This window comes from Diorhabda sublineata, chromosome 10 (assembly GCF_026230105.1).
Source record: "Diorhabda sublineata isolate icDioSubl1.1 chromosome 10, icDioSubl1.1, whole genome shotgun sequence".
NCBI lineage: Eukaryota > Metazoa > Arthropoda > Insecta > Coleoptera > Chrysomelidae > Diorhabda > Diorhabda sublineata.
The window spans coordinates 14,632,800-14,659,085 of NC_079483.1; the positions used below are offsets into that span (position 1 = coordinate 14,632,800).

The window sequence follows — 26,286 nt, forward strand, 5'->3', positions numbered from 1 at the left end:
GATTGGGCCACGTTCTGAAGGAAAACGCATTATGATAGTACACGCTAGAAGCAAAGACGGTTTCGTTCCTAATGCTTCATTAATTTCTGCTAAAAAAATTAAAAACTGTGCAGCTGATTATCATGAAGATATAACATAAGAATTTTTTGAAAAGTGGCTTTTACGCAACATTCCATCACAGTCAGTACTAGTTATAGACAACGCATCCTACCACTCGCAGCATCTCCAGCTCCATAAAATTTCAAGTAGGAGTAGTAGCAAAGCTCAAATTTTAGCATTTATGAATTTATTTATTTTTATGAAAAAATATTCCTATTTCTGTCAGTGATCGTAAAAAAGGTCCAACAAGCAAAGGTCTAAAGTTAGAGAAAATTGACATACATTGTTTGAAAAGTGTTTCCCAAGTTCGAACTCATCAAATTACATAAATTTAGAAGCCAAACAACAATCTGTCCAGAAATCTATCATGTCAATAGAGTCACCACCGAACAAAATGTTCCCGTCAAATATGAAAAAAATACATTTCATATTGTGTAATTTGGAAAAGTCCAATCCCTAAATTTTATATAAATTTAAATTTATCTGTTCTTCACCTACTTCGTGATATTTCCAATGTTATCAAATAGCCTATTTTAAATAAAAATAATATATAAAACAGTGGAATTTTAAAATTTTCACATTTGTTGTGCAAACTTTATGTAATTTCTCAAATTTACTATAAAGTCAAAATACTTTTTCTTAGTATTTGTTGTATTTTACTGTAAATTTCATAATACTATAATTGTTTTGTAAAATAGTAAACTTGAGGAAAATTCAAAAAAGTTAATACAGTTTATTGCAGGTTATACTTTGTGGGGACCTCAAGGAATTTTAATTAAACTATTTCAGTAATAAAACTTTCAATTACAGTTCCTCCTAAAGTTAGCCCGTTCTACGCAGAAGATACTCTTCATGTAGGCGATCGAGCTAGTTTAACCTGTTCCGTAACGAAAGGCGATCTTCCTTTAACAATATCTTGGCACAAAGACGGACGGTCCGTTGAACCTGCTCAAATGATGTCCATAACGCAGGTGGACCAATTTACTAGCATTTTAGTGATCGAGAGCCTTTCTCCAGACCACAACGGCAACTATTCTTGCGTAGTGAGAAACCTTGCAGCAGAGGTCTCCCACACACAGCAATTGGTTGTTAATGGTAATTCGGCGCCAGCTCGTGCTGCGCATTTTTTTAATTCTTTTTTCTTTTCTATCTCTGATGTTTGTTTCTCTTGTTTTCTCTCAGTTCCCCCTATAATTGAGCCCTTTTCCTTCCAAGACGGACTATCAGAAGGCATGCGTACCCGTACCGTCTGCGGTGTGAGTAAAGGTGATCCACCCCTTGTGGTCTCTTGGCTCAAGGACGGTCAACCATTGACGCCTAACCTCGGCGTCAACGTTTCAGCCCTTGACCCCTATTCTAGCCTCCTCAGCATTTCTAGCCTTGATTCGAGACACTCCGGCGATTTTACCTGCGTGGCCAGCAACCCAGCCTCAGAGGTTAGGTACACTGCGAAACTGCAGGTTAAAGGTAACCACCAAAGCCTCTGTCCTTCAAAGTCTGTCTATCGCTTTTTCGATTCGGTATATATATATATATATAGAGCTTAACCCAAAAACCCAAAATAAGATAACTTGAGACACATCTCTAATTTGAAAAAGTTTCTATTTAAAGTTGAACGCTATAATCTCTAGATTCACAATACGTTAACCTAAACAAGTAAATAATTCCAAAATATACTTATTTTTCTAATTAGTGAATATACATTCATTTCAACGATGGTTCAAAGGCTAAAATTAATTTCAAATAATTGTTGGCTCTCTTGAACGCAGATATTGATCCTATGCAAGTGAGTAATCTGAACTTTCTGAGGCATTTGTCGGTCTCATTTGTATTCACAAGAGTGGAGCATATCTTTTTCCTCACTTTTTTCCCCAAAAACGAATCAATCAGCGTCAGCTCTTCTGTCAATTCATTTATCAAGAAGCTGTTCATGTAGATCGTTCAGAGGAGACGCTTCGTCATGTAATAACCACATACTTTCTCCAAGAACTAATGATTTATCCTTATTAAGTTTAATAATGAGAACCAAAGAAAATCAAATACACGTCACAATTCAAACAACGAGATTTACCAGATAGTCGTCGATTATTTCTGCCAATAACGGAGACTCGTGTCGAGAAAGGTTTACTGAGGGTAAGCAAATTTGCATCAGACTACACTGTACTTGTTTGTATCTCTTCTGGTAAAGCGGGTTTTATAGATGAAATAAATTTATTATGAATCTTTCTTGAATGAATAAATAAAATATCATCTGCGATTCTTGATCTGTTGGTAAACTTTTTCTGGCCAAAAAATAAGAAAATATAACAAAAATGACCATAAAATGGAGAGGGGTGGAGATGGAAAGTTTCGACCTTAGACAGAAAATCATCTCGCAACTAATTGAACCTACATATGAAATATTCATTTGTTTTCAACCAAACTCTAATAACATCAATCCGCCGCCAAAAAAGCCATGTATGCTAATTTTGAACCAAATCGGACCCATAGCAATTGCTCGAGAGACGAAAATAAGAATTGTAGCTTAAACAGATATATATAAACAAATATAAACTACAGACATTCGAATCATAATCGTGTTCAGGAGGTCTTAAAACATGGGAAAAATGATGTGCCCCCCATTTTTCTTCTAGTCATGCCTACCGTAATAGTCTAATTTTTTCTTGATAAATTCGACTAAAAAGAGTTGACAACCCATAGTTTGAAACAGTGCCTTTAGACTGGTGGAACGAAGTTGAAGATCAGGAAGATGTTTTTGTTGAACTAGATTCGGACGAAGAATCAAAAGTTGCGGAAAATTATATACCAGCTGCACAATACTTACTCAGAGTACGAGTCTTCTTCAGAACAAGATTCAGACGACGATTCTGAAGTAACGGAAAATGATACTGCATAGCTGCATAATACTCATGCAAGGATACTACAATCAAATGAAAAACGGTGTTTTCTACTCTTTGCTTAACAACACGGTCTGCTAATATTGTCCTACGATGACCTGAACCAAAAAACATAGCAAAAATGCCAAATAAGAATTGGAATGTCTACAACTGTTTTTAGATGATAAAGTAATACAGTCTACACGTGAATATCAATAGTATTATATGTAAATACACGCATCTCAGATATTGTGAAATAACGGATAATGAGAAAGTTGAAGGAATTCTGTATCTTACAGGAGTTTTAATATCCGTACGCCAAAATGTTTTGCTGATGTAGGACAACAGTAAGAGCAAAGGTGTTGAGGTAGTAGTAGCCGTTTTAAATGAAATGAATTAGATTTGATGATTTTATAACTAAAAATCAACGAGAAGAATTTGACAAATAAGCTCTCTCGAAATTTGCAGAAAAACTACACTACACTTTTTAGGCAGTCCTACGGACAATATCAAGTAGAATAGACTGATGTGGATGTGGTCAAAAAAATGTTGAAACATGTTAAAGGCAAAAAAATATGACAACTGGTAATTAGTACTCTGAAAACTTTCCATTAGCCATGGAGTTAATAGGAAAACACTGACTACTATAAGTACGATTTGTGAGAATAAGACTCAATTTGTAGCAGGAGAAAGCAGTCAAGTAAATTGTTCTTTATTTGATTTTTAACAGGGAAAGTGTACTTTGGTCTCGCATTGCCCTAGAAAAAAAAATTATACTGGCCTTATCAACAATGTATATCGTAATAGCTATAGATGAGGATACTGGATAGCCGAGGAAGCCGGAGTTGATTACCAATTACAATGTAATTTATAATCTATCAACATAATTTCTGCAGGAGGTAACGTTTCCATCTAATAAGGCTTACCATGTTGAAAGGGTTCGAAAATTCACATTTATCCCCCAGATACAGCAACTCATAAGATTATTTACTACAAATCAGTAATAAAATGCCAAGAGAAGTAGAAAATCGTAAATCAAACACTGGAAGTTGAGATTTGTGCGGAAGAGCGAGAAACAAAACCACGAGAAAATTTTGCAGTAACTCTAATTGGTAATTTGCATGTGTTGCGTAGATAAAGAACAATATTCCATTTTGTCAAATGAAGATTGTTATAAGAACATAGCTAAGCTTTACATCATTGAATTCTGGTTTAAATGTCCAGCATAGTCATTTTGTATTGACATTATTAAAATCTGTTCATTATATTCACATGTTTTTAATGTCAATATTGTTTTCCTCATATCGATAATTACGGTTTTAATACATTTTGGTCTTCCTTTTTTTCTGTTCTTCTGAGGGATGTCCTTCATTATTTTTTCAGCAATTTCTCCTCCCCCATCCTCTACACTACCATATCATCTGCTTTTCCTCAATATGTTTTGTAATTGTTTCTTTCAGATTGATTTGATGTTTTATTGTATCGTTTATGACCCGATTCAACCTTGACGTTCTATTTACTCTTCTTAAGGCGTTCATTTCAGTAGATTCTATATTTTTTTCAGTTGTTTTTTTATTCTACGCGTTTCCGATCCATATACCCACGTATTTCTAATCATTGCATTGTAGATTCTCACTTTTTGTTGTTTTTTTTAGTATTTCGCAATATTCCAATTACTGATTCAGTTATTATTCTTGCTCTGGCTATTCTACATTTTATTTCTATATTTCTGTTAAAAAAAAGATTTTTCTAGCATCTATAATTCCGTTGTTTTATAGTGTGTAGTGTCTTTTTTATGTTCATTTGCAGTCCCCTTTTTCCATATTCTTAGTTTGCGTATCATGTATTCTCTATCATTTTTACATTACTTGATCATGTGCAAACTAAAGGGTGTATAACCAGATGTCATCCCCTTTCATTTTCAATGTTGTTAGAGCTTTTGAACTATATATTTTGAAAAGTGTTGGGGAGATGTAGCACCCTTGTCTCGGGTCTTTGTTGACTATGAAGAATTTCTACATTTTATTTCCGATTTTTACTGGAGACTTCATATCTTTGTATGAATTCTGGATCGCCTTTGTGAGGGTATGATTAGGTGTACTGGTCTATTTCTTTCTGTTTTTCCTGTATAATTCCCTTTGGAGGGAATACTTTGTCTGTACAGGACATTTGTAGTATTAAGAATTACTGGATTACGCGTCTAATGTTTTAAAAAAATATGTGTGGCAACTGCAGGGTTGATAAATACTTGATGTTGTCATAGGGTTGAACTGATTTAATAGCAGAAGGATGAACTATGGTCAAGCAAATAAAAAAACTAATTGGATATTACCTATGATTTTTAGTTTGGTGAACCAATTTGTACAAAATTTGAAGAAACGTATTTCATCTTCTACTTCAGGAGTGGCTGAAGTTTTTTTCATAATTTTTGAAGTAGAAGACACATTTCATTCTAATAAATAATAGAACTTTACAAAATTATATTTAATATTTAGAATATTTTCTATGTTTTTTGATGCGTAAAATCGATTTTTTGCAAATACTGACGATAACTTTCTAAATATTGACTTTTTGCTTTACTGTACAGACCTTTTTTGTAGATATTTTTAGAATAAATCTTTTTTATTTAAAACTTTTTTTCTTTTCCTTTTTTTTAATAGTTATAGCTTTACAAACAATTTAATTGCTTACAACAAACAATACTTACAATAAACATTGGAAAAAACACTCTAAAGCTGAGGGGAATATGAAATGGCTACGGGACCTCCCTCTAGCTGCCGTACTAAACCCTTAAAAATCAACAAATAAATCGGAATACAGCATAAGCTTTGTCTGTAGATTCTGACTATAACTTAAACGTTTATAGACAGTTGCTCAAATGATTCCTTTTTGTGCCTGTATATTATGACGCTCTACAAGCTACTCGTATACTGTAGGATGTTATAGATATATATATATTGAAAATTGTGATGCAACATGTCGTTGGTTTTCCTGTGATAGCTTCCTTAATTTTATAGCTTAGATATCGATTGCATGACCATTTTACGTGAAATTCCGAGAGCTGCAACTCAAGTGAAATTGAAATTCATGACTCTTCGTTTCATTTCACAGATTAAATAGCTCGGTAAATACGGTTCTCAATTACTAACTAAAAGCAGCAATATTTGTGTGAATTGTTATATTGTTCCATTCTCTCCGCATCAATTTTTTTTATTTGAAAAAAAAAATCTCATGATCATATTTCTCAAAATAAATATCTTAAGATTATTGAACATAAAGCGACTACTTTCGGTCATTTTTTAACGTTTTTTCGTATAGTAAAAAATTCTGCTACTCACTTTCATGTCCTTGCATCAATAATTTAGGGTTTTATTTTTTTTCTTCTTCATAATCTGAAATTTTGCTTATATTTTTTATAGACTAATATATATTTCAAAAACGCCTCTCCAAAACGTGTTTTTCAATTTAGAATATCTCAAAAAATATCTATTCTTTTGCTAAATTTTTATAAAAAAGTTCAGCCTGCAATATATTTTTCAACGCCTAGAAAGATGGGTATACGAGGTCTGGCTGTTAAATAAAGAGACTGCGCGCCTCAAGGCGCCCTAGACGAGTAGTGCGTTGGGTATCTAGATATCTTGTCTATGCACGTCCAAAAACACGTTTCCGACACTATTATAGTATTTGTGGAGAAGCAGCTTGAAACGAACGTGCCGAAAACCATGAATGACGAAAAACAGGAACAGCTTATCAATCTCAAATTTCTCGTTAAATTGAAAAAACTCCAACTTAGTGTTAAAAATTGTTGCAAGAGGCCTATGGGGACAATTATTTATCTCGTGCGCTTGTTTTTAAGTGGTGTAAGCGCTTTAGAGAGGGCCGAGAGAGCAAATCAAAATTCAACGCAATGTTGATCGATTTTTTTTCGACGTTAACGGTAACTGTATCGGTCCCAGAGGGTCACACTGTCAACCAGACTTACTAGTTGTCAGTTTTGGCAATACTGCGAGAACGAGCTTGTAAAAAATGGCCCGAGTAGTGAAGTATGAACTATGAAGTAGTATTTGGCCAACAAGCGCACTCCAATTCTCGAACACTCACCAGATTTGGCACTGTGCAACTTTTTTTTGTTTCTAAAGATAAAATCTGCTTTGAATTACCAAATTTGAAGTCTATAACAACTACACAAAAAAAATCTTGAATGAGTTATTACTCCACGAAGCGGGTGTTTCGTATATTATAAGGATTTAATCTATAGAAACGCCAGTTTATATTTTTCTCTTGATCAATCATGTTTTTCATTCAACTAGCAGCGTGAAAATTGGACGAACGATAAATATACTCGTATATCTAAAAATACACTTGAAATATACCTCAAATTTCGATCTAAAACCAAGTATACCATGCGGTCCATATGTATGAAATAAATAAAATTTTCGCGTTATTATGTGCTATGTGAAAAAACCTGCAACAGGCCGATTTTCATTCTTAAATTGACAATTTGCAGTATGAAAGTATTATCCCTCTCCAGCACCCCCTCAAAAATAATTTCAAATAAGAAAGGGGATCGTGTAGAACGTTAGTGGAAAGGGATTCTAGTCCTCTGTTCAACAACATAAAGTTTTTTAAATCTGGTGCATTCATAATTGAGAAAATAACTTTTTAAGTTGCTGAATCAAAAGTTAGGATAAGGAAAGAAATTAACAAAATAACCCCTGAGGTCATACAAAATGTAAGGGAATTCCAAAATTGCCTCGGTTATTGTCAAGAACTGAATGGTAGTCATTTTGAACATTAAATTTAATTGTGAAGAATATTAAATACATTGAAAAAACTTTCTGAAAATTATGCGACGTTATTATCCTCCTTCTACGTAAAGTTTTGTGATAGAGACTATCAAAATTTCACATCATAAAAGTTCATTTTCTGGGTTATGATTGCACTAAATTTGAAAAAACTTCAGGACCAGAGTTCAGAGGGGTACTGGAGGAGAATAATAATATTTTCATACTGTAAATTGTCAATTTAAGAATAAAAATCGAACTATTTCAGGTTTTTTCACATAGCATATAACGCTATAATTGAATTCATTCCATGCATATGAACCGCATTGTATATGTATGGGGTAATGACTAATAATTATTTATTTCCAGTTATAATATCTCGCTAACTACCGAAGTCTTTTTTCAGGCACCTCGTTTTTTGACAACTTTTAGACTGAGTGGTTCATGACACTTTTTCGGTAGTAATGTTATTGAATGTTGTCCACAATCAGTGTACTTCATAAATTATGGTGACAAATGAGAACTATTACTGAGTTTTATTACAGTTACCATAACAAGCTAGGAATTATGCAAACAAATTATCATAATTATGCTTAATTATCGTTAATCATATGTAATCACCGGATTAATAATATTAACCGTAACATATAAATCTAACTACTGTTCTAAAGCGATTAAATCGCCATATGTACGCCGACAACACACAAATGTATCTATTCGTTTTTTGAGAGAAACGAATTAGAGTGTTTAAATTGACAAATCCAGAAATCTCTTGTCTGATTATGTCTAAATATGTAACAATCAGCTTAGTGTTGCTCTAAAAAGTGAAACTCTCATTCATAATCAATTCAAAGTTTATATGTTCTGTTTGTAATGTGCGTCTGGTTTTCAATGTTTATAAACGTACAAGGTGAATATTAATAGTAAACTTGTACGAGTGCTTTTGATGGAGTCGAAATCCTTAGCAATATTCATCCTAACACATTAGAGTTAGCCGCAAGTCTAAGAGAAAATCTATTACCCAGAAAATCAAACGGCAAGTATAATCCCGCATACAAGGATCTTATGGCAGTTAACTCAATGAACCACTTCTTTTTGTGGAAATTTCTCAATTGAAGAACGTAACATTCAATTGGAGAATTATATGAAGCTGCAAATTCCTAAATCACCACCGACTAAAAAAGCCAGAATTCTTACTGTGAAAGAACTGAATAAATTTTTTGAAGAAACACCAGCTAATTAATTTCTTCTGGCCTAAATAAGTAACCAAAACCTAAATTTTAAAAAAGTTCATCACTACTTTGCACAAGTTGCATCAAGCATGGGTTTTAATTTGACCTTGCCATACAAACCTGTTACATTCCATGAAAATTAGAGATGTGGATGATTCTAATGGAGTTCTTGGAATCAATACACCTGTCACCAGAATAAAAACATCTTGATCGTTTACCGTTCCAGGTGAATTTAGCAAAATTTGTAGAAAAAATCTTTCACTGCTATCACTTCATGCAACATCAAACTTTTTATTTGTATTACCAGAATAGTGAATGCATTATATATACCATACAACAGTACCAAACAAATAATAGGACTTTTCGAAAACTAATTAGGGCTTAGGTAGTTCACCTATTACGGATCCTCATCTAGAACGAGATTTAGATCACATAGCATCCAATTTTCGATGAAAAGTTCAAATTTAAAACATGGTCGACGAAAACTTTTGAGTTTTTCCATGATATTTATTTAGTTATATAATGGATTCTAGATGTTTGATAATTGTTATTCAGCTACCTCATACGGATTTTGAATTAAAACTTAAGACTAATAAAATATTTTTATGTTGAAATGCCGAAAAGTATATAAGCCACAAACCTCAGTAACCTATCAATGACAATACCGAGAAGAGTTAATAGTAGTCGGCCGTTTAATGGAAATAAATAACTTTTTTTCCTACTGTACTGTGAAGTCGACTTTAGAGTACTAATTTGAATCCGAAAAATGGTATCCTTCTACTTTACAGTACTCTTAAATTCTCCCAATCCCGTTCGAAATAAAAAGAAATAAAAAATTAATTCTAATTTTTGAATTTTAACAGTAATTACTGGATGTATTTTTTTATTTGCGATAATGCCGGAAGATGAACGTGATCCGGTTTGGTTAAACCGCTCATTGTTTCGGAAAAGTCTCTAGCAGGAAGTAATATTTAAAATATCACTATTACTTTTATTGACAATAGTAATAATGATATTAATTAATATAAGTAATAATTATCATATTAAAAAATTCATAATATATTGTCTTAGTTTAATGATTATTTTTGAGCTGTTATCAAATATTTGCCCTTAGTCACACTGAATCTGCAATAAAATCTATTCTGAAGATTGTCAGGTACACTGTTCACAGGAATTAGTTGTAGAAATGAAGGAAATGAATAACTTCTAGTAAGAATAAAAAACAAACGAAAAAAGTGTCGATTTTATTTAGCCAATGGTATACTAGGGTAGAAAGGATCGAATCATAAGGCTTTGATCTTCAGTTTTCCAACGTCAGTGACTTGATCCAGACTACTTTCATAACATTCAAATCATGATAAGAATTGTAGAAACCTTCTAACTCTTTGCATATATTGATATAAGAATATATAGTTAATGCTAATCTTGAGTTTTTAACCGATTTTACGAAAGTATTTTCATAACATAACAATTTTAAAAGATGATTAATGTTTATATTTTATTATGTTATTGATATTTTTTGAGACCTATTGACATCAAAAGAAAAATATGCAATCCTTTGATCAAAACGTCGGAAACGCGTGAAGGTATTGACTTGAAATTATAACCATATTTTCAGGTCCACAGTTTGTTGAGGTAATAAAGAAATAAAACTTCTAAGGTGACGTGAAAAACTATACGGCTGTTCTACTGTCTTATACTACGAGTACAGAAAACAATTCCTCTCATAAAAATTTCATTCGTCTAGGTTAAGCAACTTTTTCTAGATGTTCTTAATCTTCTATTGTACAGCAGAGAAAAATATGAAACATTTATATTTTTAATTAAGTTTAGAAAAAACCAAGACTTTGTGAAGTATACTTGGAACAAGCCTAAATTTTTAATAATTTTAAGCCGATCCCTACCTGCATAATCCCCTTTTTCCAGCTCCTTCCAGCCACCCTCACAAATTCGTATTGAATTTGATATTTATGTGAAAAAATTTAAATTAGGTAACCTAATATGAGCTGTATAACTCATAATTCCCATAAACAATTGTTTGTAGATTACGGAAACTGACTCTATTCCTGTATTATTTATAATAGATTCGACTCGTGCTTATCTGTTTTTTAGTCTTTTGTAAATTGTATATTAATAGATTTTATCATCATAACAAAATGTATGTGGTAAATAAATAAGTCATTTTATATTTATCTTGATATATTACTGAGGTACCTCTTTATGTATTTATTATTTATACACACCTAATGACTCAAATCAACATAATTAATATCATCGGATAATAATTGCGTCGATAATTTTTAAGAAACTCTCCAAATTGCGAATAATATAGAAATTGGTTGAATGTGATACCAACAAATCAATATTCATATTCTAACCGTTTCTAAATAGCGATAGACTGACAGTACCACTTGCTCCTTCCTCACCCTCACACACCTATCGTTGCTTTGGCACACGCGACAACTGGACCCAGTGGTCAAGGTACTGTTGCACCCACTTTTGTTCGTTCTTCTCTCACTTTCACTTTCCTAGTTATTGATTGATGTTTTGCATGATATTTTGATTTTTAGATTGATTTTACTATCAACGTATGGATTCTAATAAATACTTTTTGGAGAAACTATCACAAGAGAAATTCATATTACATTACATTAGTTTCAATAATTTTATCATATTGTTGTGAAATATCGTTTGATAAAAAGAACTTTCATAAGCTTTGTTCTGATATTCAAGTAGTAAGTGTGTCAAACGTTATCAAATTATATGTCATATCTCTAAACCACGACGCTGTAGATGAATTCTTAGAATGGAGCAAGTGTTTTTAAGACCAATAATGCACAAATACGATGTTTTCTTATCAATACCAACTCTAAAATCATAAATATCGATATTATGATTAAAAGATATTGAAATGAGAACTTATAATATAGAATGTTTACATTACTGTGAATTTTGTTCACATGGAAACTAGAACAAAAAAGAATATTAGTTTACAATCTAGTGAAAAACTATTGTTACTCAGCTTTATTTGGGTCAGTAACATTTTTTATTACTCATATAGAGCATGCATCCATCACGGTAATTAGCAAGAATAAACCAGCCAAAAAAGTATTTATATTCTTAGGAAAACAATCTGACGAAGTTTTTCATCGAGGCCCCAGCTATTAGTTTGGTGATCCACTGAATATTATCAGACAATGCGATAATTTCATCCAAACTGAAGTTTTTCCTATTTCCTATTTAATTTAGAAATAATCATCCAAAATTCACTTTATTATTTTTAAAACCAATTATTATATTGACGTGAGGTTATTTCATATTAACAGGTAACTAAATACCTACCATTTACAGGGGCTTAATTTGGTCCCCGTTAGAAAGACTGCAAGCTTAAATTTGTTTCACATTTTAGCTAGAATATCTTGCGTGTCCTATTCAATAGTTGCTCTAACACGGCTCTTCAGTACAACCATTTTTGTTGAAAGGCTAGAAAATGATCAATGTCCTTCACAAACCTCTATAAAAAAATAAACTAGGCCAGTGATAAGACGCAAAATAGTCAAGTCCAGTACGGCCAATCACTCTTAGGAAGTCTACCATTCGAAGATTCTCTCTCAAGAAGATTCTAGTGAAGTGGGACACCCAAGTCATTTGAGTCTATTTTAAGCTGGGAAGACAATAATTTTCTCGTAAGTAATGTTATTCTCTTACGGTTATTTGGACCCAATATTGTGACGGCCAGCTATCCCACATGTTGCCTCGTTGCTAAATACTAAGTGTGATATCTCCATCATTAGTCTACTATATGGCTTTGGATAAGTTACCAAATCATGTTTTTCCATCGTCATACAAAGCTTGTAGTCATTTATATATACGATTTCAAACGCAAACGCCGGCGACGACAAAAGTCGAAGGAGTTTTTAGATACCAACCAGTACGTTCAGTAAACTTATGCTGGTTACGGGGAATCTTTGGCGGATGAGCTCCACGTATTCGTTGGACACAGAGGGATAACCTATTGATTTGCCTTTACAGAAATATTACAAAATACAACTCAAAACAGTCTGTTGTGCAGACTACTGATAACTACTTGTTTTGCCTGTATTGAGTTTTAGTACACTGGAGCATATTTTTCCGCTAAGAAACACAAACCCGGCGAGGAAGTTCGAAGTGTAGCCAGTTTTACGTCCCATGTATTGCCGGTTAGTTTTTGTTGCTTACATTTTTTGGCTTCGCAGTGTTTTTGGAATGTCGAGACTTCGTTAAGTTTGACTCGCAGTTACGATATATTTGAGTTGGAAGTCTTTAACATTTGCGTGTCATGCCAATTAATACTGAATTAACTTTCTGTTATATAAATAGGCATCTTATTTTTTAGAATTGTTTGATATTTTTTTCTACAGCTGGTAGACGTAAGTTTTGGCTTGCTTTTTAGTGATCTATTATATTCATAAATAATCTGAATACCGTATTACGAAATCATCAAAATATGAGAAGTGATATGATGTAAACAAAAATCAGTTATACTTTCATTAGTAGCTAGAATTTCTAGCGTTTAAAACAAAAATACATTTTCCAAACAAAAGCCGAGCATTGTAAGTAGTTATGAATAAACTTTAAAATGAATAATATAATGGTATCTTTAGAATCCATACGCTCTCAATGTCATAGATGTTGTTCCAAAAATTGGAATAGCGCTTAATATGTTCACTACGCCACATTTTAATAAAGTTAAAATTTCCTCACAATTATTGCTTATTGCAGCAAAACCAGTATTGAGTAGCCAATCCCACCTTTACTAACAACACACTATAGATCAGTGTGATGATTTTTGAAAATTTTGTAATTACATAAATTGCGCAATCCACTAGCGTAATATATTCGAAATCATATGCCGAAAAATTATTTCAATCATTTATTGACGAGTGAAATATATCTGTAGACTTTGTTTTTTGCCTCGATGGCACAATTAATTCAGTACATCTAATTAATTGTTAAATGTCAGCGTTGTGTTTTGTATTTGTATTATGTATTTCTAGTAAAGTGAGGGACCTATGTGTGCCTAATTAAAATAATAAAATTACAAGCCCAAATATATTGGAATCCTAAATATATTTACTTGAAAAATAATTCATAAAACTGATAGCATAATATACTTATGAAATGTAAGCAATTTGTTGGAAAACTCTCTCATTCTAATCATATTGTATATATTTTTTCGTAATGTAACATTATTAACATAATATGTTCACTACTTCAATTATGGTTAACTGTCCAACAGTGCTGAAATGTAGTTATTGAATAATTTTGATTTTTGTCCAGAAACTTTACAAGCAAACATTTATTTAACACTGACACAGACAAAATTGATAATTATCTCAACTATTTAACAAAGACAGCACTCAAATTGGATTTTCTGGAAACTTTGATGACATTTATACTGAACACACTGCTTAGATTATGACGTTGGTTAAGAGTACCTAATTTTTCTTTCTGGCTATATTCTAAATGAGCCAAGTGTTTTTTACACCACACATTAACAGACCTTTTAGTCTGTCCAACATACTTCGTATTAAATCATTACAGCCAATTTCATAAATACCACTCTGTTGAAGTTGTTCTCGATCGTTTCGTATAAACAGGATTGGGAGATGCTAGAACAAATTTCTCTTATTATTTGTTTTGATTGAGGATAAAGGTAATTTCACAAAGAGATCTCTCAAACTTATGACGATTAATCAACAAAAAACCTTTAATTGAATCATAAATTTTTTAAATTGGCAATTTTATAATTAAAACTATTAACAAGAACTGACTGTGGAAAATTCAACTTTATTCGATGCTTTTTACTCCAAGATTTCTTCGATAATAGACGATATTATATTTCAAGTAAATCTTTTAAATCCATAACGGATGCGTTGCTCTCTCTTCCATACTCATGAAGTAGGCACTTCCGTTTCATAAAATGCATCGATGTTCTACACTCTGGAGATTCTAAATAATTGATTTCGTTGTGTATTCTCTAAAGAAGCTCTACATTATAATCCATTATATTATACATGCTTCGCTAACGTATCTCTGTACCTAATCATTCTTTTGTACAGGACTATTTCTGATAATTGTGATATCTCTTCGCAAATCAACTCGCTAAATTATAGACGTATATTTATAGTTCAAATTTTCATAAAAAAAAGGAAATTTCTGCAGCTAACTATGATTTTCGTAGTCAACTAATTTTATGAATAAAGTCTCTAGAGATGAAAGTCACCTTAAACTGCTCATTGATATGAATGAAAGGATCACTACGAAAAGTTCTCTTTTCCTATGTATATTTTTTCATATAGAAAATGCTGGAATCAAACTTTACTAATGAAATCGTCAATGGAACTTTCAAAATTTTCGTAAAGGCATCATTTTAATCTGTAACAAGATTCAGAGATTCATTAATTTAGCTCGGTTTACTAGTAATTGAAAACTGTAAAGGCAAAGGTAAGAAAAAATTTCATTTCTTATTTATTTTGGGAGAAATTTGAGCATAAAATTAATATTTATACAATTTTCTGGATAGATATCTTGATAATCTATGAGATTATTGAGAGAAATCAAAAAATTTACTCCATAAGGACAAAAAATTATTGGAGGAAAGGTATTAGATTAGATGGAACCATCATTTGATGGCAAATTTCTTTTTAGAAATAAAGAAATCATAAAATAAAGTTTGTAGAAGCTAAAGTTCTCTTTTCATATACTACTGGTACATCAATTGAACTACAAAACAATTGGTAAAATAATTTGATAAAAATTAGTTCTTATAGTATTTCTTCCAAAAACTTAGGACCTATATCAGTATAATTTAGAAAAAATATATACTAAAATTATTACGGATGAGAGAGTATTAAAATAATGAAGCATTCATGGTAAATCGGCATATAAATTCTTTTAGTAGATAGTTAAAATATTTTTTGTTGAGTTATACCTTGAGTATATCCGTATGAAATAAGATTTGTATAAATATAATGTATATAGCGGGTGCAAACTCTTATTTTCACCTAATTAACCTGCTTCTAAACAGTGAAAAGTGAAAAAATATTTTTCCACGAAGTATGTTAAAACATTGTGACATACTGATTACATGAATGGTTGAAACATTGACTTTTAAGCAGCGTTACGTTCATAAATAATTATTTTAATATGAAAACTCACCAGTATATCTAAGTAGAACTACTTCTCACAAATCCAAATCAGAAAATGTCGCAACAAATATTTTCTCTTACTAACTTCCCAGTTTTCAGACATTACATAATTTACATCGTCCAATAAACAACTATTCATCATCACTCATTTTGAAAATATTATTTTTTCTTGAAACTTCTGCCTTTATCTGTACCCATACCAGTTCAAACGGGTTTAGTCTGCAATGATATAGTGGTGTCTATCAGAATTGTCTGATATTTTCAGAAATTTAATATTTTTCCATGTTTTACTTTTATGAAGGGAAAATACAGTTCTGTTCTGTTCTGACAGAATCGGGATGGAACTTAATATTCTTTCAATTTAGCCAATTCTGTAAATCTTTTTTCAACCACTTGGTTGAGTGAAATGTCGAGTGATAACTTTATCCATTACTATTATAGAGTACTGAGAAAGAACATCTATCATTTGTTCGAACCTAATTTTTTCAAAACATCAGCATTTATGTCCTCATAGTAGTCACCGGTACGAGTAGATTCAAAAATCAATATCACCTTTAACAAAACCGTTTGAGCCGAAGTGTATTACCTGTCTTTGACTGGTAACAGTTTCATCTTACCACAATGTATTCGTTGTATGTACCTCGTTGATCCATATTTCATCTTTATAAAATATATCTCTTCTTTGGCCTCTCATTTCTTTTATAGCCGTTAGGTAATTTTTTCCTCATACTACAATATCGTCTGTTTGTATCAAAATTTTTGGAATACTTTTTCCAATGAAAATCTACTTCTTTCCATAGTGTGTTTCGACTCATTCCATGGTAATCCTTAACATTACATGGCAAGAACTTTTCTACTGTCGGAAATTCTTTTCTGAAGAAGAACGTTTGCACCTTCCTCCGAAGTCATTCTTTCTATTCAAACTTTGGTTCTTCTGGAGCTTTACGTGCTTTTTGAAACTCACGATAGATTTTTTTAATAACTTTGTAACTCATAGATTTGTCAACTCTAAACGTACTAGTAACTAATTCCACTGTGTCATCAACAGTTTAAGATAAATGTCTGTAAATAATTCAAAACGGTTGAATATTAATTATTTTCATTAGCTGTTAAAGGACCAAAGACCAAAACCACTGTTAACCAGTGAATTCAATACTCATAAAAATATTTTGTTGAACTAAAGATCTATAAAATTTAGACGCTTTCCAAGTTTCAAATTCAATACAAGAATAACTCAATAAATATACAGAGTTCTGAATCAATTATATAAGAATATTTTCGAATTGAAACTAGATAAAGAATTATAGTGAAATGAAAAGGTGGATCAAAGGAATGTAATAAAAATTTTCAATAATTATCGGAGCTTCTATGATAGTGTTTGTTAGTAAGGGTTACCTCAACCGTATAGAGTGTGGTAAATGTTCCCACCCACGATGGCACCAATAAATAAATATATATGTTTAAGTATGAATTTGTAATTTATTCAATAGTCTTTCGTGTGTTGTTTCAGTACCTCCAAGATGGCTGGTTGAACCAGTCGACGTTAGTGTCGAACGAAATCGACATGTGGCTCTTCATTGCCAAGCCCAGGGCGTTCCAACACCAACAGTTATTTGGAAAAAAGCTACAGGTCTATATTATTGTCTTAATTATTGTATTAGTAGCTTCGTAAATTGGTTATTTAGGTTACAAAAAACCCTTAAGGGAACGTAAACATTCTAACTCGTAATGGATATTTATGATTTTTTATCTGGTTGTGATATAGTTGCAATGTTCGTTATAACAATCATATATAATTCAAAAAGGATTTACTAGAGTGTTTTCTGGTGTCGTGTAAGCAATACTTTTCGTTAAAATATATTTCTGTATCGTATACAAATTATGTGTGTCTAGCACTGAAGAAAAACAAGCTTAGTCTTCTTAAAAACAGTCCTTTCCCATCCACCCAAGAGTAAATATTTAGTCAATATTGTAGCGACAATAATTTAATTTCTAAATCTAGAAACTTTCAAATAAAAGTATGAAATTTAAATCGATGTTTATATGCATATCGTTATCGATTACGGGGTAAACTGAATTGACTTTCTTTGTACTCCCGAACTGATATAAAGACCATAAAAAATCACACCTATCATTAAATTATTCTCATTTTCTTAGCATATATCTGATCGATCCTGATCTTTATTTACGAACTCAATTATTTTGGATAATTTAAGTGATGCTCTATTTTTCAACTGATCGTTGGAAACAATTTGAAAAAATATAAAAACAAATAGTAGAATGAAATATATAAACTAATTCAAGTTGTTCCGAGCGAGCATTCATTATTTGAGGAGTAGATTTAATAGTAAATCACTTTCTGCTCTTGAAATACTGAATTTTGCCACCTTTATGTTTTATATAATTGTAAAAACAATATACTTAATCCATCCCTAGATATAAAAAAAAGATAGTCAAGTTCGGTGATCTGATTGCTTTCCACGTCATATCAATCAGGATATGAAGCATCTTATAAGTATCTAGCATTTCTAGAGTAATTCGTGAAATATTTACCAAAATATGTAGTTACCGTGTCCTTATTTTTGTCGAAAATTATGTTTACACAGGATGAAATCCTGATTTACAGTGCCAGCCACTCCAGATCGATTTTGATAGTGATCTGTTGCTGCCTACGAATTTAGGTGCTAGCAGAGTTTATTGACGCAGTTGATTGTTGATGTATGGAAGAAAGAAATAAAATGACAAAATGCATCTCTGGGGGACACCAGCGATGACCCCGATTCTTTCTGAGGTGTGTTCGCAGACTCAAGGCATCTCAAGTTTTGGTAGGTAACGACTTTCTCCATGACTTTGGCAATGGCTGGACGGTATTTGTTGGGAACCGTCTTTTTTTTCATATAGGTTGAACCCGAGCAAGTTTCTAATCTGCAGAGAAGTGACCTCTGTTATATGATAGAGAAAAGAGTTTGCAGAGTGAACCATACTTTTGAGAAGTCTTGCCACATCTCGCTGTCGAAATTCTATTTCGATGAACCAACTCTAAGCAGGCTCGGTAGTACTTCTCCCCGCGAATAAAGAAATGAATTAATTGAAATGAAAGGAAAATATACGACACAACAAGTCCGCTTTCTCTTTTGCGGTCAATGCAATTAACATATCTTCTCTTATCAAGGATAGAATATTTGACTTACAAAAGCCTTGCTTTTCTAAAGCATCTAGCTATTGCTCCGATGATAAATGGGCATTTAATTGTACGTATTACAAAACGTTTCTCATGGTTACTAGTAAGCCAACGACTAGGCTTTGATATTAAGATATTGTCATTTTGGATATTTTGCATATATCCTAGTTACATCAACTGAATTATTATGCATTCAAAATACTTGTCATGTCAAAAGCTTGTTTTATTAAGAAATCCAATTATTATAGAGCTAAAACGAATAAATTACTTTATTTGATAATTTTATAATCTCATTACTTGTTTTTAATTTATTTCCCCTTTAACTTTCCTAACGACGTCTCCCAGAAGCATAAACAGTAAGAAATTCTTGTGAATACGAACAGGAAAGTCAATTTCAATTAATTCAACTGAATTTATATAGTTAAAATCTAACGAGAAATCTGTTTTATTCTATCCGTTCGGTTTTCCAAATGAGTAGGGCATACAAATTTTCTTGGAGAAATTTCCCAAGAGTGAATAAAAAAGCACCAAATAATGAACCTATGAAATAGCAGGTTTATGTGCAGTAAACATAAAAAGCAAAGTTAATAAGATGTATAAGAAAAATGAGCTTGCCATCGAGTATTAACAAAAATGTCACCAAAAAGGTGTTAAAATTACTTTATTACTATTGGCTTTTCTATACGGCGAAGGGAAAGGAAACTGGGCTTCTTTTAAAACACCGAGAAACAGGAAAACCATATCGAAATGACATTTCCGCTGTTTTGCTGCTGAATGAGTCTGCTTTTATATTTCCCGACCAAAACTGCTTAATCTGATAAAAAAAGTTCAATAGCATCCTCTGGTTGTTCTAGGAAGACTGTAATTGTAAGAATCGGTTAAATATAATCAGCGATATTGGTGTTAACAAAGTTTCCACTCTCCCCATTTCCCACAGTTGAGTACTTAGACTTATAATTGCAAGTCTAAATAAATATATATAAAAAAGATGGTAAAATAATATACTAGATGTTCCATTTAAAAAAATGAAGTTTCTGCTAATTGAAATCTCCTGAATTAGTGCTTATCTAAAAAACACCCCAAACACCAAACGAAACTTCTACTCTGTTCAAACATTCCAGCCATCCTTTACCTTCGTACTTACCAAACAAATTTAGTTACTTCTCAACAATAACGTTTACTAAGCAGCATTTATAGTGCACCAATTTTAGTCAAATATTTTTCGCTCCGACCTGGCAACGTCACAATTTATGGGAAAAGGGCAAAAAAATATACAGGGTGTCCTATTTTAAAAAAAAACTTTGCTTCATGTTGTCACGCTTAGGCTGCATACCTCAAAATATTTTAGAAATGTGTATCTGTGCAAATATAACAACTTTTATTTAAAATTTCTTTTTTGTATATTTTATTATTTATGTTTTTTTTATTTTTCAGTTACCTTTTTTACCAGTTTAAGTATATAATATAAAAAACATTTTCATATTAGAAATATTAAACTTAAAAGTTCTTCAAAATTAATGAATTATGATATAATATTGTTGTTGGAGGAGAAACCATTGACAATAGTGTAAAGTTTTGATCAAAAGTAAAGCTACCGGTTTCTCAAACCTGTGTTCTTCTTTTAAGAGATTGCGAGGGTGGTCCGGTCTAAGGGTTAAAAATGAGTTTTTTGGAACTACTTTATCATATTTTTAAATTTTTTCCCATAGCAGTTGTATGAATAGTTTCGAATATATGATCAATTTCAATCAACTATTTATAAATAATCGATATGATCAACTATTCACATAACTAATTTTTCTAAAAAATTTATTTCTCGATTGTTCGTTCGTTTTTTAGAGCTCCGACATTCAAATCAAGAAAATTATACATTTCTAATAGGCAAATACAAAGTATGGCTTTTTGATACCGCGTTGTAAAATATTTTTTTTCAATTTCTTTCATTTTATATATATACCAGCCCTTCCACGCGAACCTTCTGTAAGTTTGTGGTGTTTTCAATAATAGGTTCGTTCCAACCCATCAAAAAACCGTCCTTGGTACGGTGACGATTCTGCGCAATGGAGATTACGGATTAAAGGAATGATTTTTTTTTGAGTTCCAACCGACTTAGGTATGTATCGGTTGTGAACCGTTTTCGGGACGTTTTTTTTTGATATTTGATTTGCAAGAACAGGGCATTGGAGGAGATTGCGCAGAAAATATCTATGAACGCTTCCGATAACGGTCCCGACTAGCAGGTTGGAACAAACCTAATATTAAAAGTATCAGTACATTGTTGCGAATATCTTGAACAAACGTGACATTTTAGACACCAATATCAAACACACTTCTAGTATGTTGAATAAATAAAAGTTACCGGAAGATCTATAATCAATTGTCACAATTACAGGAATATCACGAAAATATAATCAACGGTTAGATGGAATCAAATTGCCAACTTTGTAATCCGTTTTTGATGTCGAAGTGCGACCCGGGCGGAAATAATTTGGGACACTCTTGAAAACACTCAAAAACACGTGCACGTGATAACAATTTACTGTCAAATACGTGCCATTTCACAACAATCGTAGCTTAGCTCTACTGTTACAGATAAAATTCTTCCAGTGAAACAAAAAATAAGTTTAAGGGTATACTGATTCGGTTACATTAAAGAATGCAACGGGATTTACGACAAAAACAATTCGTAGCTCTACTGTTAGAGTTCTGTTTCCAGTGAAACAGAAAATGAGGTGTAATGTTATACTGATTTGTTTACAGTAGTGAGAGCTACGTCATTTGTAATATCCGTAGCTCTACTGCTACAGTTAACATTGTTTCAGTAAAAATCAATGTTTTATTGAATTGTTTACAATAACGGAAACCACGGCATTTGTAAAAAAAGGTTTCACGGTAATAGTTTGCTACTATTTAATGCCTGCGCATTTATTACGTAGCACACAAAAAAATTCGATGTTATCAATTTAATAAAATCAAAACCTCTGATCATGTCACCTCTGACGATTGACCTCTCAATTCCATCTAATATTTTGATTCTAGCTAGTAAATCAGGAGACTACGAAGAAGTACGTGATCATATGTATACGAAACTCCTTGGAAACGGTACTTTGTTGCTTCAACATGTAAAGGAAGATCGAGAGGGTTATTATTTATGTCAAGCTGATAATGGAATCGGCACAGGCATCGGAAAAGTTATTCAACTAAGAGTAAATTGTAAGTAAATTTCAATATCTATGCTTAAGATTTATGAGATGTCAAAATAATAATAGATCGAGTTTTGTTAATGTAAGGAGAGATAAGAAGAATAATAATTAACGTTGAATGTTGTTGTTAGAATGTCTCGATTTTATATCGTATTATGTATATCATTTCTGATTTTCAGAAAAACAAATCCGCTAATTACTTCTAAATGAGAGGAAATCATCAGTATAATGTGTGATCATAAAGTTCAATATCCGTTAGGTTTACAAAAAAAATTGAAAAAGAGATTTCTCAATTTCCAAGCTATTGGAAATATAAAAGTTGCGCAGTTTCTCCAAAATAATTTGTTACGATCACGCCATGTGCCCTCGCAATTAAAAATTCATAGATAGTGACCCCGAAGTGATGAACCAAAGTAATCTGTTTTTGGGGAGCGCAAAGTGTATGTGCACAGTGTGACAACGCGAAGGGCAGTGATAGTTCCTCGGTTCGATTCGTGTGAAAAAACTGCGAATAGTGGAAATTACTAACCGTGTGAATTGTGCGGGTGAGGTAGTTCGACAATCAGTGAATAGCTTCGTATCTTTACCTACGAAACCGGCACGCCGTATTACAAAATCCTCACATAATTTCCAGAGAATTCGATGCGATGATCGACCACCGTCCAGCAGCTCGGCGGAACTTTTACACATGGCGACAAAAAGTGACGAGGATTGGCGCCCATGCAGGGATTAAGGCTCGTACCATACCAGATAAGTATCCCATCCGATATTTCCACGACTTCTCATAGGCTCTGCACGGCAGGAAAATATACTCGGAAATCGACTTAGCTGAAGCTTAAAATAAAATCATGGTGGCCGAGGAGACATATACAAAACGGTCATTACAACACAATTCGGTCTTTACGAGTTTCCGTTCATAAATTTTGGGCTACGTAACACCCATTCCTTCCAACGTTTTATGGACAAAGTGCTTCGATGTCTGGATTTCGTATTCGTTTATCTGGATGATATTTTCATAGCATAGCATACACTTTACGTGCCCAAAAAAATGTTAACCCCTCTCGTGTATATTCCTTATCACTTCGGGGTCACCAGTTACGTATTTTTAAATGCGAGGATACATGCCGTGGTCACCACTAAGTTATATTTTTGCTAAAAACACAATTAAAATAAATTATGGAATTAATGTACAGAATTATTTGAAATTATGTGTCCTGAAAATCAATCATAAAAACCTATAGATATAAAACAAAAATTTCGCTGTATAATAGTCCCAGAGCTGGCTACAAGAAACAGGGTCGATAAGGTACGCGCCATTTCACACGAGGAATTACACACTTTACAGATTTTTTGATTAGCTTCCCATTTAGATAGGTTCATTACACTACAATTTGCCATTCAATCATATGTTAGAGAGAGAATTTTTTAACTACAAGTGTTTTATCAGCTCTCCAATTTTTCTTCATTTATTATGCTATTGCCGTATCAGAAGTTTTTGATACAAATAAATTCTTTTCTCTTCGGAGTTGACATAGTTCCCTGTAATGATAGTTTTCTTTAACAGACTTCCTTTTCCGTGATTTCCGAAAGTTAAAAAGAGATCAAATCTGGTTTTTAATGAAATATGAAGATGAGATTTCATCGATTAAATGGAGGTGTGAATGATAATTAATTTGTAAATGAAATCTCCTCCTCCTGAATGATTTTGAATAAATTCAGATTCATCCTGTGTACAATATTTTCAAATAAGTGTTGTGCAGAAAATGTATTTTCACGAAAAATAAGCAGTATACCATATACACCTTTTCAAAGTAGTTGTTCTATAAATTCGTCCACCTGGGAATATTTCACGTCACCTTTGTCTTTATGACGTCGTTAGGAAATTACATTTTTATTCAATTTTGAGCTCATCTTGTACTTTGGAAAATGTATTTCATAAAAACATAACGGAAAAGAGTCGTCGAGAGACAGGAAGTAACGTGGGAAGACGAGAGTTTAAATTAGCCGCAGCTTTCTTTCTGAAACTACTATTAAATATATGGTTTCAATTTTTAATAACGCTTCTTCATTTCGTTGAGTATTTCACAAATGAGTGAGCGGATGTATTCAGTAAGCAACTTACTTATAACTACACAAATAAGCAATCTTCTATAAAAGCACAAGAAAAAAAATCAAAGGAAATTGCTGAATAATTGCTTAAGCAGTGGTCGAGGTAGCAAAAAGACACAAAAATTTTGGAAAAATATTAGTAATGATTCTCAATGAGTTCAATACTCTTTTTATTAACTGGTTCACCTCTTAAAATAGCCATCAACTGTCTGCACCATTTCCCCGTCGTTGAAAAATCCTTGAACATTAATGTGTTGGAGAATAAATATTGTTAAAGTATCAATTCAAACCTCAATTCATTAATTTTGATTATTGCAAGAACAACTTTGTAAATTGGTACATTGTCTTTATGAATCAACAGCTTCTTCTCTGCTGTCTGGGAGGGTTTTTGTTTGATTTTTTGTTTCAAATATTGCAACGCAAAACAAAGACGCTATGCTACAGACAAAAAAGTGTTCACTTCATTTAGAGCCGGTTTTTTCTTTTTAGTCCATGGTTTTGTTCCCTCTTACGACACTGTTTTCGTTCGACTTCAAGTAAATGCAGCATTCAGCTTGGTAACAGTTTGCTAGTTACCAAATTCCAAGGTAATTCATGATAATTCATACCTAGCTAACGGTCTTTCAATAGGTAATCATCAAGTAGCGCGTGGATGTTTCATCATTGAGGTACTTGTCGTAGCAGCTCGTACAGCACCGTTTAAGCTCTGCTAGTTAATACTTGTCTCTCGTTAACGATCAAGCTGATTCAGTCATAATCTACTCGCATTTCTACAAATCCACTGGAAACGTTAACTATTCATGTTTATCGAAAAAATTCATAACCACGTGATTCTTAAGAAACTATCGTTATCTGTAGCTCAAACCGGGTACTTATTAGATCTCTCAGGTAAACTAACTTGAACAGGGTGATAGTAAATCAGAGTGATCATTAATTCGTATATACAGAGTGGGTTTTATGTACGGAACACCTCAATTATCTCGGAAACGGCTTGTACGATTTTTATAAATTTTTGTGCGTTACCGCAAAAATAAATAACTATTTTGAGAAAGAGACTACTATTTGAAAGGGTTTAGAGGTGCTCTGGGCTAATTGTAAAGACTATATAAAAGCTAAAAAAGCTGATCTTGTTCCTTTAAAACAATTAATATGGAACGATCTGACAACAATGTAGATACCACCATAATACCGGCCGTTTCACAAGACTTTGGTCTAGAGTAGCTCTAACCCCTTTCAAATAGTTATTTATTTTTGCGATAACGTCTTTAAATTTTGAAAATTTCTCTTCTGTAAGTGAAAGGAACAGGAAAAAGTCTCTGGGGTTAGATCTGATGGGTGGTCAATAAATGTGTAGTCCAATTTGTGACTTTAGTTATAACGATCATCGATTTGAGAGAAGTTGCGTTGCTCTGATCACTATTTTTTTTTTCAAATTCTTTCGCTATTTTCTCATTTCTCCTTTTACCTTATCAAGCAATGATGTTTCTTTTTGAAGATAGTCGATGAAAACAATCCCATAACTATGCCGATGTCACAACAGGTTCACACTTTGCCATACATTGTCTTGACTGTTTTTGTTACAGGATATTGATTCAATGATATTTCCAATATT

The 26,286-nt window shown here is 32.4% G+C and overlaps 1 protein-coding gene across 3 annotated transcripts in view; it reads left to right on the forward strand.

The window, feature by feature from the left end:
• The window catches only part of LOC130449318 (cell adhesion molecule Dscam2), a 241,842-nt gene that overhangs the window by 160,412 nt on the left and 55,144 nt on the right, over positions 1–26,286 (forward strand). For 2 of the 3 annotated variants that reach the window (XM_056787055.1, XM_056787056.1), the window contains exons 12-14: positions 910–1,194; positions 17,692–17,811; positions 22,402–22,575. In XM_056787055.1, the coding sequence (XP_056643033.1) occupies positions 910–1,194; positions 17,692–17,811; positions 22,402–22,575 (579 nt within the window). Of the gene's footprint in view, positions 1–909; positions 1,567–17,691; positions 17,812–22,401; positions 22,576–26,286 lie in introns of all 3 variants that reach the window. The other variant, XM_056787058.1, reaches the window with a different exon arrangement.